General features: G+C 46.8%; 1 protein-coding gene across 1 annotated transcript; it reads left to right on the top strand.

Moving 5' to 3' along the window:
• The first annotated feature begins 101 nt into the window (after positions 1-101).
• LOC125523006 (uncharacterized) lies at positions 102-720 on the top strand. The gene has a single exon (XM_048688039.2). It carries the CDS (start codon positions 250-252, stop codon positions 544-546), a length of 297 nt encoding a protein of 98 aa, XP_048543996.1. The 5' UTR covers positions 102-249; the 3' UTR covers positions 547-720.
• The last annotated feature ends 11,843 nt before the right edge of the window (positions 721-12,563 follow it).

Here is a 12,563-nt window from a genome sequence, read left to right on the forward strand (position 1 = left end):
AGGCTTGCACCACCTCCTTCGCGCGCTTGCGTGCAAGGCTCACGCCGCCGGAAAGGCAACTTGACGCAAGCCGCGTGCCGGCCAGCCCTATATATAAACAACGACCAATCGTACACAGGGCACAGAAGCAGAGCACATTCTCTTCGACTGTAAGCCACTTTACACATTTCGAACGCGCCGGTTCGCAGTCTCGTCGACTGTCATCGTCGGCGGCCAGTTGAGCTGGTTTAGTTCTTAGCCTCTTAGGGAATGGGCAACGTGGTGGAGGCGGCGGCCGCGATCTCGCCGGAGCTCGGCGACGCGCTGGCCAAGGTGGCCGTGTTCGCGCTCGTGCAGGGGCTGGTCTACCTCATCCTGCGCAAGTCCTCGGACGTCTTCTCCACGGCCAGCGCGGCGAGGTCGCTCAGCTTCCGGCCGATGCGGAGCATGAGCGTCCGCCGCGTCCTGGCGGCCTTCTCCGACGTCCCTGTCGGCGTTCCGGATGACGCCGGCTCCTCCGTGACCCCGCAGGCCGGTGATGCTGACCGTGACCGGAGGGCAGACTAGTTGAAGTGCTTTGTGTTGAACTAATGTACGAGTCAGCGGTGCGTGCTTTCTTAGTTTCTTAGCTATCGTTTGTAGTGATTGTTCTTAAGAAAGGTTATATGATGAGCATAAAAAAATTGTGTGTGTACAGTCGATTTAACTGCAATGGATCATTCGATTTTATTTTAAACGAAATATGCTCCTGTTTCTGGCTGCTTATCGGGTCGATATATAGCTGTTGCTTTGTGTTCAGCATGGTTTCAATCTTTAGAAAGGCAGACTCCCCTTTTGCAAGATAGCTCCATATATATGGTCCAAAATACAGCCTCCCTTTGTTTTTTGTATTTTTTTTGGTAGAGAGACAGCCAATATTAGGTGAATTTTGGTAGAGAGACATGTAGAGTTATGTGAGAAATTTTCCAAAAACGACGCTTTGGCCGAGTGGTTAAGGCGTGTGCCTGCTAAGTACATGGGCTCTGCCCGCGAGAGTTCGAATCTCTCAGGCCTCGAATTTTTTTCTCTATTTTGCTAAATCTATCGCATGATTTATCAGAACAAAGATAGTAATAATAATGATTAAAAAGTTGCAACATGAACCGGTATATATGTGCATGACTTTTTTTGGGAAATATCCAACTTGTTTTCGCTAATTACACCAGACATATTCTATATTGTCGCACGGCTAAATTTGTAGCATGATTTATCAGGAGAAAAATAGTAATAATAATGATTAAAAAGTTGCAGCATGAACCGGTATATATGTGCATGACTTTTTGGGGATTTTCGCAACTTAAAGATCCAACTTTTTTCGCTGATTACACCTGACCTATTCTATATTGTCACACAATATGCATAGAGATGGATCTATTATCCCGCAAAGAAAAGAAATCTGTTGGCATATGGGCATGGCCGCTATGACATTTTATATAAAAAGATTCTCACATAATATTGGCTGCCCCCTACCAAAATTGCTTCACTTTGGCCCAAAATGCTGCCTCCCTTTTTTTACTGGTAGAGAGACAGCCAATATAACAGTCTCTTAGTTGCTGCCACCTTGAGAATTTAGGGCTGACAGCAACTAATTTATCTCACCCCAAATTCCCCGCGAGAGTTCGAATCTCTCAGGCCTCGAATTTTTTTCTCTATTTTGCTAAATCTGTCGCATGATTTATCAGAACGAAGATAGTAATAATAATGATTAAAAAGTTGCAACATGAACCGGTATATATGTGCATGATTTTTTTGGGAAATATCCAACTTGTTTTCGCTAATTACACCAGACATATTCTATATTGTCGCACGGCTAAATTTGTAGCATGATTTATCAGGAGGAAAATAGTAATAATAATGATTAAAAAGTTGCAGCATGAACCGGTATATATGTGCATGACTTTTTGGGGATTTTCGCAACTTAAAGATCCAACTTTTTTCGCTGATTACACCTGACCTATTCTATATTGTCGCACAATATGCATAGAGATGGATCTATTATCCCGCAAAGAAAAGAAATCTGTTGGCATATGGGCATGGCCGCTATGACATTTTATATAAAAAGATTCTCACATAATATTGGCTGCCCCCTACCAAAATTGCTTCACTTTGGCCCAAAATGCTGCCTCCCTTTTTTACTGGTAGAGAGACAGCCAATATAATAGGCCCCGCCTCAGTCCTTAGGAGGTTGAGCAATGGTACACTTACAAGCAATTTTTTTACAGACTTAGTCTTACGGAGAGTAATGGCATTAACGGATTGGAGGGAATGGGCCCCATTCCGGGAATCTCTCAGGCCTCGAATTTTTTTCTCTATTTTGCTAAATCTGTCGCATGATTTATCAGAACAAAGATAGTAATAATAATGATTAAAAAGTTGCAACATGAACCGGTATATATGTGCATGATTTTTTTGGGAAATATCCAACTTGTTTTCGCTAATTACACCAGACATATTCTATATTGTCGCACGGCTAAATTTGTAGCATGATTTATCAGGAGAAAAATAGTAATAATAATGATTAAAAAGTTGCAGCATGAACCGGTATATATGTGCATGACTTTTTGGGGATTTTCGCAACTTAAAGATCCAACTTTTTTCGCTGATTACACCTGACCTATTCTATATTGTCACACAATATGCATAGAGATGGATCTATTATCCCGCAAAGAAAAGAAATCTGTTGGCATATGGGCATGGCCGCTATGACATTTTATATAAAAAGATTCTCACATAATATTGGCTGCCCCCTACCAAAATTGCTTCACTTTGGCCCAAAATGCTGCCTCCCTTTTTTTACTGGTAGAGAGACAGCCAATATAACAGTCTCTTAGTTGCTGCCACCTTGAGAATTTAGGGCTGACAGCAACTAATTTATCTCACCCCAAATTCCCCGCGAGAGTTCGAATCTCTCAGGCCTCGAATTTTTTTCTCTATTTTGCTAAATCTGTCGCATGATTTATCAGAACGAAGATAGTAATAATAATGATTAAAAAGTTGCAACATGAACCGGTATATATGTGCATGATTTTTTTGGGAAATATCCAACTTGTTTTCGCTAATTACACCAGACATATTCTATATTGTCGCACGGCTAAATTTGTAGCATGATTTATCAGGAGGAAAATAGTAATAATAATGATTAAAAAGTTGCAGCATGAACCGGTATATATGTGCATGACTTTTTGGGGATTTTCGCAACTTAAAGATCCAACTTTTTTCGCTGATTACACCTGACCTATTCTATATTGTCGCACAATATGCATAGAGATGGATCTATTATCCCGCAAAGAAAAGAAATCTGTTGGCATATGGGCATGGCCGCTATGACATTTTATATAAAAAGATTCTCACATAATATTGGCTGCCCCCTACCAAAATTGCTTCACTTTGGCCCAAAATGCTGCCTCCCTTTTTTACTGGTAGAGAGACAGCCAATATAATAGGCCCCGCCTCAGTCCTTAGGAGGTTGAGCAATGGTACACTTACAAGCAATTTTTTTTTACAGACTTAGTCTTACGGAGAGTAATGGCATTAACGGATTGGAGGGAATGGGCCCCATTCCGGGAATTTGGGGTGAGATAAATTAGTTGCTGTCAGCCCTAAATTCTCAAGGTGGCAGCAACTAAGAGACTGTTCGGAAGCTCTCCGATCTTGTAACTCCGCTCCGCGAGGAGCTCGGTTCGAGCAGCTCCCTGCAATTGCACTGGTGCTCCCTCGAATTTTTTTCTCTATTTTGCTAAATCTGTCGCATGATTTATCAGAACGAAGATAGTAATAATAATGATTAAAAAGTTGCAACATGAACCGGTATATATGTGCATGATTTTTTTGGGAAATATCCAACTTGTTTTCGCTAATTACACCAGACATATTCTATATTGTCGCACGGCTAAATTTGTAGCATGATTTATCAGGAGGAAAATAGTAATAATAATGATTAAAAAGTTGCAGCATGAACCGGTATATATGTGCATGACTTTTTGGGGATTTTCGCAACTTAAAGATCCAACTTTTTTCGCTGATTACACCTGACCTATTCTATATTGTCGCACGATATGCATAGAGATGGATCTATTATCCCGCAAAGAAAAGAAATCTGTTGGCATATGGGTATGGCCGCTATGACATTTTATATAAAAAGATTCTCACATAATATTGGCTGCCCCCTACCAAAATTGCTTCACTTTGGCCCAAAATGCTGCCTCCCTTTTTTACTGGTAGAGGGACAGCCAATATAATAGGCCCCGCCTCAGTCCTTAGGAGGTTGAGCAATGGTACACTTACAAGCAATTTTTTTACAGACTTAGTCTTACGGAGAGTAATGGCATTAACGGATTGGAGGGAATGGGCCCCATTCCGGGAATTTGGGGTGAGATAAATTAGTTGCTGTCAGCCCTAAATTCTCAAGGTGGCAGCAACTAAGAGACTGTTCGGAAGCTCTCCGATCTTGTAACTCCGCTCCGCGAGGAGCTCGGTTCGAGCAGCTCCCTGCAATTGCACTGGTGCTCCCTCGAATTTTTTTCTCTATTTTGCTAAATCTGTCGCATGATTTATCAGAACGAAGATAGTAATAATAATGATTAAAAAGTTGCAACATGAACCGGTATATATGTGCATGATTTTTTTGGGAAATATCCAACTTGTTTTCGCTAATTACACCAGACATATTCTATATTGTCGCACGGCTAAATTTGTAGCATGATTTATCAGGAGGAAAATAGTAATAATAATGATTAAAAAGTTGCAGCATGAACCGGTATATATGTGCATGACTTTTTGGGGATTTTCGCAACTTAAAGATCCAACTTTTTTCGCTGATTACACCTGACCTATTCTATATTGTCGCACAATATGCATAGAGATGGATCTATTATCCCGCAAAGAAAAGAAATCTGTTGGCATATGGGCATGGCCGCTATGACATTTTATATAAAAAGATTCTCACATAATATTGGCTGCCCCCTACCAAAATTGCTTCACTTTGGCCCAAAATGCTACCTCCCTTTTTTACTGGTAGAGGGACAGCCAATATAATAGGCCCCGCCTCAGTCCTTAGGAGGTTGAGCAATGGTACACTTACAAGCAATTTTTTTACAGACTTAGTCTTACGGAGAGTAATGGCATTAACGGATTGGAGGGAATGGGCCCCATTCCGGGAATTTGGGGTGAGATAAATTAGTTGCTGTCAGCCCTAAATTCTCAAGGTGGCAGCAACTAAGAGACTGTTCGGAAGCTCTCCGATCTTGTAACTCCGCTCCGCGAGGAGCTCGGTTCGAGCAGCTCCCTGCAATTGCACTGGTGCTCCCTCCACTCCGGGAGCTGCAGTTGGGGAGCGGAGAGGAGCCGAACAGGGCTTAAGTATGTAAAAAAAATTGCCTGTATGTGTAGCATTGCTCTTAGGAGGCCTATCAAACCAAGTGAAGCCTTTTGCCAGTTAGCTCCATATATATGGACCACATCGCATAGAACCTGTTGAGCCCTTGCAGGTAGCTATCCCATATTTCCCTCAGTTTATCTTTGAAAACCCAGATTTATTTATTTTGTGAAAAGGTCCCCGGATCAATTATAAAGTATCAACAATGGTACAAAGGACCCAAAGAAACCAGAAATTACATTCCAGTCCACAGAGCACCACACAACTCCAGTTGCCGGAACGTGACGCAGTCATGCCGCCGCCGCCGCATCCTTGCACCCGAAACCGGCCTGACCTTGTAAAGGGCGGACCATCTGGCAGACGGGAAGACTTCGATCTACGGTCTCGAAGGACCAGCGCACCGGTAGAACCGCTGTCGTTGTCGTCGTCGTTGAAGAAAACTGCACCTATCGAGAGGAACCACGAACCACTCCTACACATAGATCCACCGATCCGAAGACAGGCAACCAGACCAAGCCCTGCGCTCCTCAATGTCGACGACGAAACCACCTCCGGCGAGGTGGAGAAGGAGCCAAGGAAACTTATATATTCTTCTCAACAGTGTCATCACCACCACAGCGCCACCGCAAGAAAACTAACCTAACCCTACGACCTACAACACCGACATAGATCCTGAGTCCCCTTGTCGATGTCAAAACCGGCGGATCTCAGGTAGGGGGTCCCGAACTGTGCGTCTAAGGCGGATGGTAACAGGAGGCAGGGGACACGATGTTTTACCCAGGTTCGGGCCCTCTTGATGGAGGTAAAAAACCCTACGTCCTGCTTGATTATTCTTGATAATATGAATAGTACAAGAGTTGATCTACCACGAGATCGGAGAGGCTAAACCCTAGAAGCTAGCCTATGGTCTGATTGTATGTTGTCCTACGGACTAAAACCCTCCGGTTTATATAGACACCGGAGGGGGCTAGGGTTACACAAGGTCGGTTACAAAGGAGGAGATATACATATCCGTATTGCCTAGCTTGCCTTCCACGCCAAGTAGAGCCCCATCCGGACACGGGACGAAGTCTTCAATCTTGTATCTTCATAGTCCAACAGTCCGGCCAAAGGATATAGTCCGGCTGTCCGAAGACCCCCTAATCCAAGACTCCCTCAGTAGCCCCTGAACCAGACTTCAATGACGATGAGTCCGATGCGCAGTGTTGTCTTCGGCATTGCAAGGCGGGTTCCTCCTCCGAATACACCACGGAAGAATTTGAATACAAGGATAGTGTCCGACCCTGTAAAATAGGTTCCACAAACCACCGTAGAGAGAATAATATTACCACAAATCTAATCTGCTGACACGTTTTGGCAACATGACATCACGCCACGGCCCCGTAATTATTTGAACCGTTTTTATTTAACCAGCCCCGCACATAACACCAGGCGGTTTCTTGACACGTCTTGTCAAAGCAGGGATCGTGTTTCCCTTATTACAGGATTCTCATCAATACGGACGTGGGTAACCCAACCGTGCCTAGGACTCCTAGATTTTAGGCAAGTCCCAAACGGCCACGAGGAGGACACTTGATATTCACCCTCTTTATAAAGGGACAAGTTGTTACTTTTTTCCCTCCCGTGCTCAATCGAATCCCTCCCCCGCCTCGAGTTCTAACACCCAAAGCCAAGGTCAGATGCTTCGGACCTTCAATCATGTCCGGATCCAGCCTTCAAGGTCGGTGGATGTCTTCCTCCGCCATGGAGGAGGACATCAAGAAGTTGAGGGAGGCCAGATATCTGACCGCCGAAATTTCGCATAGGCTGCCCGCCCGAGGGCAGGTCGTCCCTACTCCCGAACCCAACGAGAGCGTTGTGTTCGTCTCCCACTTCCTCCGAGGACTAGGCCTCGCTCTGGATCCCTTTGTCAGGGGTCTTATGTTCTATTACGGACTAGATTTTCACGATCTGGCCCCAGGCTCCCTTCTTCACATCTCGTTATTTATTGTCGTCTGTGAGGCCTTCCTCCGCATTACCCCTTACTTCGGCTTGTGGCTCAAGACCTTCGATGTGAAGCCGAAGATGGTCGAGGGACAGTACGCAGCGTGCGGAGGTGCTTTAATAAGCAAAATTGCTGATGCTCCATGGCCAACGGGTTCCTTTCCAGAGGTGTCCGGATTGTGGCAACGGGAGTGGTTTTACGTCACAGCTCCCCAAAGTGCCAAGTGGGTAGCTTCCCCCACCTTTCGCTCGGGCCCTCCACCACAACTGATGTCATGGATCAGCAGGGGACTGAGCTGGGGTCCAGCCAAGGACGTGCCAATACTGCAGAGCCGTATTCGAGATCTCTTCGAGGGAGATTTCAATCTGGTTATGGTAATGCAAGTCATGCTGGTTCGTCGAATCCAGCCTTGCAAACGCCGGCCCCTCCATATGTGGGAATTCAACCCAGAAGGACCGCGTACTATTCAGAATTTCCTCGGCATGACGCACGAGGAGATGTACAAATCGTTCTTCGGACCCCAAATAGAGTGTCCGGACACTACCGAGGATGTGGGCCTGAGCAGCAGCCGCACCGCTGCCCAAGTAAGTAATCCCATGGCCGAACACACCGTCCTTTCATTTATCATGACATCATCCTGAAGAATCGCTCTTTGACCAGGACTGGATAACAAAGGCGAAGATGATCCAGTGTTCGGCCCCCTTCTTGAAGGCTTGGACAATCCGGTGTTGGAAAAGATGCTCGAGCCAGCACCTTGTCCAGTGCCCTCAAAGGAAGATGAAGGGGGAATAAAGAGGGCGAAAGCGGGCCTCCATCGCTACCTATTCCAACCGAGGGAATGAGCGCCTCCGCGAGGGAGGATAACCGAGGGGAAGAATCTGACATTCTCTCTCCCCGGGGAAGGAAGAGGACTACCTCCGAAGATCCGGAAATCAAGGTTTCAAATGGGAGAAGAAATCTCCGCCAGAGGGTCCTGCCTCAGAGGGTGTTCTTGCCGCACAATATCCGCGCGGAGATCAGCCCTCTAACGAGCTGTAAGTAATCAAAAGGTATTTAATAGTGAAGATATCCTACTTTACTTCTGAGGAAAATAACCTAAGTATTTATCTTGCAGTTCGGATCTTAGCCCTTCTTAGCTAAGCTCGTCTTCGGGGGATCTTCTTCCGGAGATGATGGAGAGCGAAACGCCTCCCCCTGCCATACCGCCTTACGAAGCGGGCGACCCTGAGGTGTCGTCGCGGAGGGCTTCTCCTGATCCGGCAAGGCCAGAAGGTAATCCTATGTCCACCCGAAGTCCTCAGTATCCAGCTCTCGAAGAGAGCAATCAAAAGAGTCCAGCACCGTCTGGTGCGCGGTCGGATGTATGGAGGGATCTGCTGGAGAAGGCGGTTATCTCAGAAGAGCACCACACTTGATGGGTATGGTGATTGAAAGGATTTCGTCCGCTGAAAGCGGGCTGCATGAAGCCTTTATGAGTCTACTGATGGGTTTTGAGGTACGTGAAATGATGTATTTTTTTGAAAGTACCACACATTTTTAGATGTGCCCTGTGTAGATAGTAGCCCCTGAGACTCTGGTTGTCGTCGAGAACGGCGGAAAATAGAGGATCATAGTCCCAGGCAATAACCAGACTGCCTTTATGTGCAGGTGGTGGAGGCTCCGGTGGCTAGCCGGACTGATGGGTATGCCGAACTAAAGTGGCAGCTGGATGCGGCAGATGCCGACATCGTGCTTGTCAACGAGCGGCTTGACGAGGCACAGGGTGAGTGGCCTTTCTGGTGATCGTCACATGATAAGAGCAGTATGATGCCAGTATCTTTAATATGTTGTGACTGCAGATGGAGCGTCCACCGTGGAGACCCTTCGGGCGGAGCTTGCCCGAGCCAAGGAGCAAGCAAGGAGTAGCAATGCGGCTGCTTTGTGATAACCCACAAGTATAGGGGATCGCAACAGCTTTCGAGGGTAGAGTATTCAACCCAAATTTATTGATTCGACACAAGGGGAGCCAAAGAATATTCTCAAGTATTAGCAGCTGAGTTGTCAATTCAACCACACCTGGAAACTTAGTATCTGCAGCAAAGTGTTTAGTAGCAAAATAATATGATAGTGGTGGTAGCGCAACAAAAGTAAAGACAGCAAAAGTAATGTTTTTGGTATTTTGTAGTGATTGTAACAGTAGCAGCGGTAAAGTAAATAAGCGAGAACCAGTATATGGAAAACTAGTAGGCACCGGATCAGTGATGGATAATTATGCCGGATGTGGTTCATCATGTAACAGTCATAACATAGGGTGGCACAAAACTAGCTCCAATTCATCAATGTAATGTAGGCATGTATTCCGTATATAGTCATACGTGCTTATGGAAAAGAACTTGCATGACATCTTTTGTCCTACCCTCCCGTGGCAGCGGGGTCCTATTGGAAACTAAGGGATATTAAGGCCTCCTTTTAATAGAGAACCGGAACAAAGCATTAGCACATAGTGAATACATGAACTCCTCAAACTATGGTCATCACCGGGAGTGGTCCCGATTATTGTCACTTCGGGGTTGCCGGATCATAACACATAGTAGGTGACTATAGACTTGCAAGATAGGATCAAGAACTCACATATATTCATGAAAACATAATAGGTTCAGATTTGAAATCATGGCACTCGGGCCCTAGTGACAAGCATTAAGCATAGCAAAGTCATAGCAACATCAATCTCAGAACATAGTGGATACTAGGGATCAAACCCTAACAAAACTAACTCGATTACATGATAAATCTCATCCAATCCATCACCGTCCAGCAAGCCTACGATGGAATTACTCACGCACGGCGGTGAGCATCATGAAATTGGTGATGGAGGATGGTTGATGATGACGACGGCGACGAATCCCCCTCTCCGGAGCCCCGAACGGACTCCAGATCAGCCCTCCCGAGAGGTTTTAGGGCTTGGCGGCGGCTCCGTATCGTAAAACGTGATTATTTCTTCTCTCTGATTTTTTTCTCTCCGAAAGCAAATATATAGAGTTGGAGTTGGCGTCGGAGGGCATCCAGGGGGCCCACGAGGTAGGGACGCGCCATAGGGGGGGCGCCCCCCACCCTCGTGAGAAGGGTGTGGGCCCCCTCGTCTTCATCTTTGGCGAGGATTTTTTATTATTTTTTCTAAGATGTTCCGTGGAGTTTCAAGTCATTCCGAGAATATTTGTTTTCTGCACATAAAAGAACACCATGGCAATTCTTCTGAAAACAGCGTCAGTCCGGGTTAGTTCCATTCAAATCATACAAGTTAGAGTCCAAAATAAGAGCAAAAGTGTTTGGAAAAGTAGATACGACGGAGACGTATCACTTTGCAAGCGGCCGAAGAGTTAAGGGCCGAACAGGCCGCACATTGTGAGAGCAAAGAGAAAATGGCCAGGATGGCTGTAAAGTTAAAAGATACTGCCGACCGTTGCCAGCTTCTTGAAGAAGAAAATCGTGCGAAGGCAACGGACTTGGAAAAGGCCACGATGGCGACCAAAGATACCCGCTCTGCGATGAGAGCGAAAAAGGAGGAGCTGCGTCAAGCCAGGGATATCGCGGCTGGGAAACCCTTTATGCTGTGGAGGAAGTTTGGAGATCCTCGGTATGCCCCTCTGGACCGGCTGTGGAGTTCGGCGGACGCATATCTGGACTTGGCGGCGAGTGCTGTCGATGCAGCCGAATACTTCCGAGATCAAACAGATCGTGAAGTGGACAAGCTATTCTGGTCACAATTTAACGTTCCAGAGTGTCTGCTTCCATTGACTGGTCAGCTTGCCGAATGGGCCGGGCTGAATAGATTGTTCGGACTCGCCATGAGGTCTGTTGTGGATCATCTGTGGCCGGAAAGGCCAAAGCCGAACAACTATTTTAGTTTGGTGCAGCAGTTCCTTGGTGCGGTGCCGCGCATTAATGCGATGAAGAGGTCGGCGTACTAGAAGGCCCGCGGATGGCCCTTGACCGTGTCAAAACATACTGGGCGGAGATGGATGCCACCACTGTTGCGGCGCAGGGTTCGGCCATAGGCCGAGTGGCTGCCAAGCACTATTTTGAAGAAGTTCTTGAAGGCGCCCGTTCAATAGAGGCCCAGTGCTCGAAGAATATTATGTTTGAGTGACATGTATTCTCATTGTAAAAACAATGTTTTATTAAGTTTATCAAGGTTGTATTTATACTTTTTCCCGAAAGTATTATGATGCCTCCTGTGCGGCCGTTTATGTATATATGTATATAACCTGAAAGATTGCAGTCGTCGGCTTCAGCCCCCACGCATATAATGCGGGGGTGTTCGCAGAAGACGCATGTTCACACTTGACCCAACGTCTTGGTCCATTAAGGAGGTGATAGCACAGCGAACTAGGCAACCGGGCTATAATGCTTTAACACTTTCACTTAGCCAGATGAGTTTGACAGTGGGGCTACTATATAGCCCCTGGTGGCTCCGCATGTTGGGTAACGTAGTATAAATTCAAAATTTTCCTACGTGTCACCAAGATCTATCTATGGAGAGACTAGCAACGAGGGGAAGTAGAGTGCATCTACATACCCTTGTAGATCGCTAAGCGGAAGCGTTCAAGTGAACGGGGTTGATGGAGTCGTACTCGTCGTGATTCAAATCACCGATGACCAAGTGTCGAACGGACGGCACCTCCGCGTTCAACACACGTACAGCCCGGTGACGTCTCCTAAGCCTTGATCCAGCAAGGAGAGAGGGAGAGGTTGAGGAAGACTCCATCCAGCAGCAGCACAACGGCGTGGTGGTGATGGAGGAGCATGGCAATCCTGCAGGACTTCGCCAAGCACCACAGAAGAGGAGGGAGAGAGAGATGCAAGGCTGCACCAACGAGAGATCAAATCACATGTGTTTTTGGGGCAGCCCTAGGCCTCATATATATAAGGGGAGGGGAGGAGCTGCGCCCCCTCTAGGGTTCCCACCCCTAGGGGGGCGGCAGCCCTAGATGGCCAAGAGGTGGCGGCCAAGAGGGGGGAGGAGAGGGAGGCGCAGGGTGTATGGGCCTTAGGGCCCATCTGCCCTTAGGGTTTGCCCCCTCTCCTCTTCTAGGCGCATGGGCCTTAGTGGGGCTGGTGCCCTTGGCCCATGTAGGCCAAGGAACACTCCCTACAGCCCATGTGGCCCCCCCGAGCTGGTGGCCCCACTTGGTGGACCCCCGGGACCCT

This window comes from Triticum urartu, chromosome 7A, assembly GCF_056163025.1.
Source record: "Triticum urartu cultivar PI428250 chromosome 7A, HENAU_Tu73, whole genome shotgun sequence".
Lineage (NCBI taxonomy): Eukaryota > Viridiplantae > Streptophyta > Magnoliopsida > Poales > Poaceae > Triticum > Triticum urartu.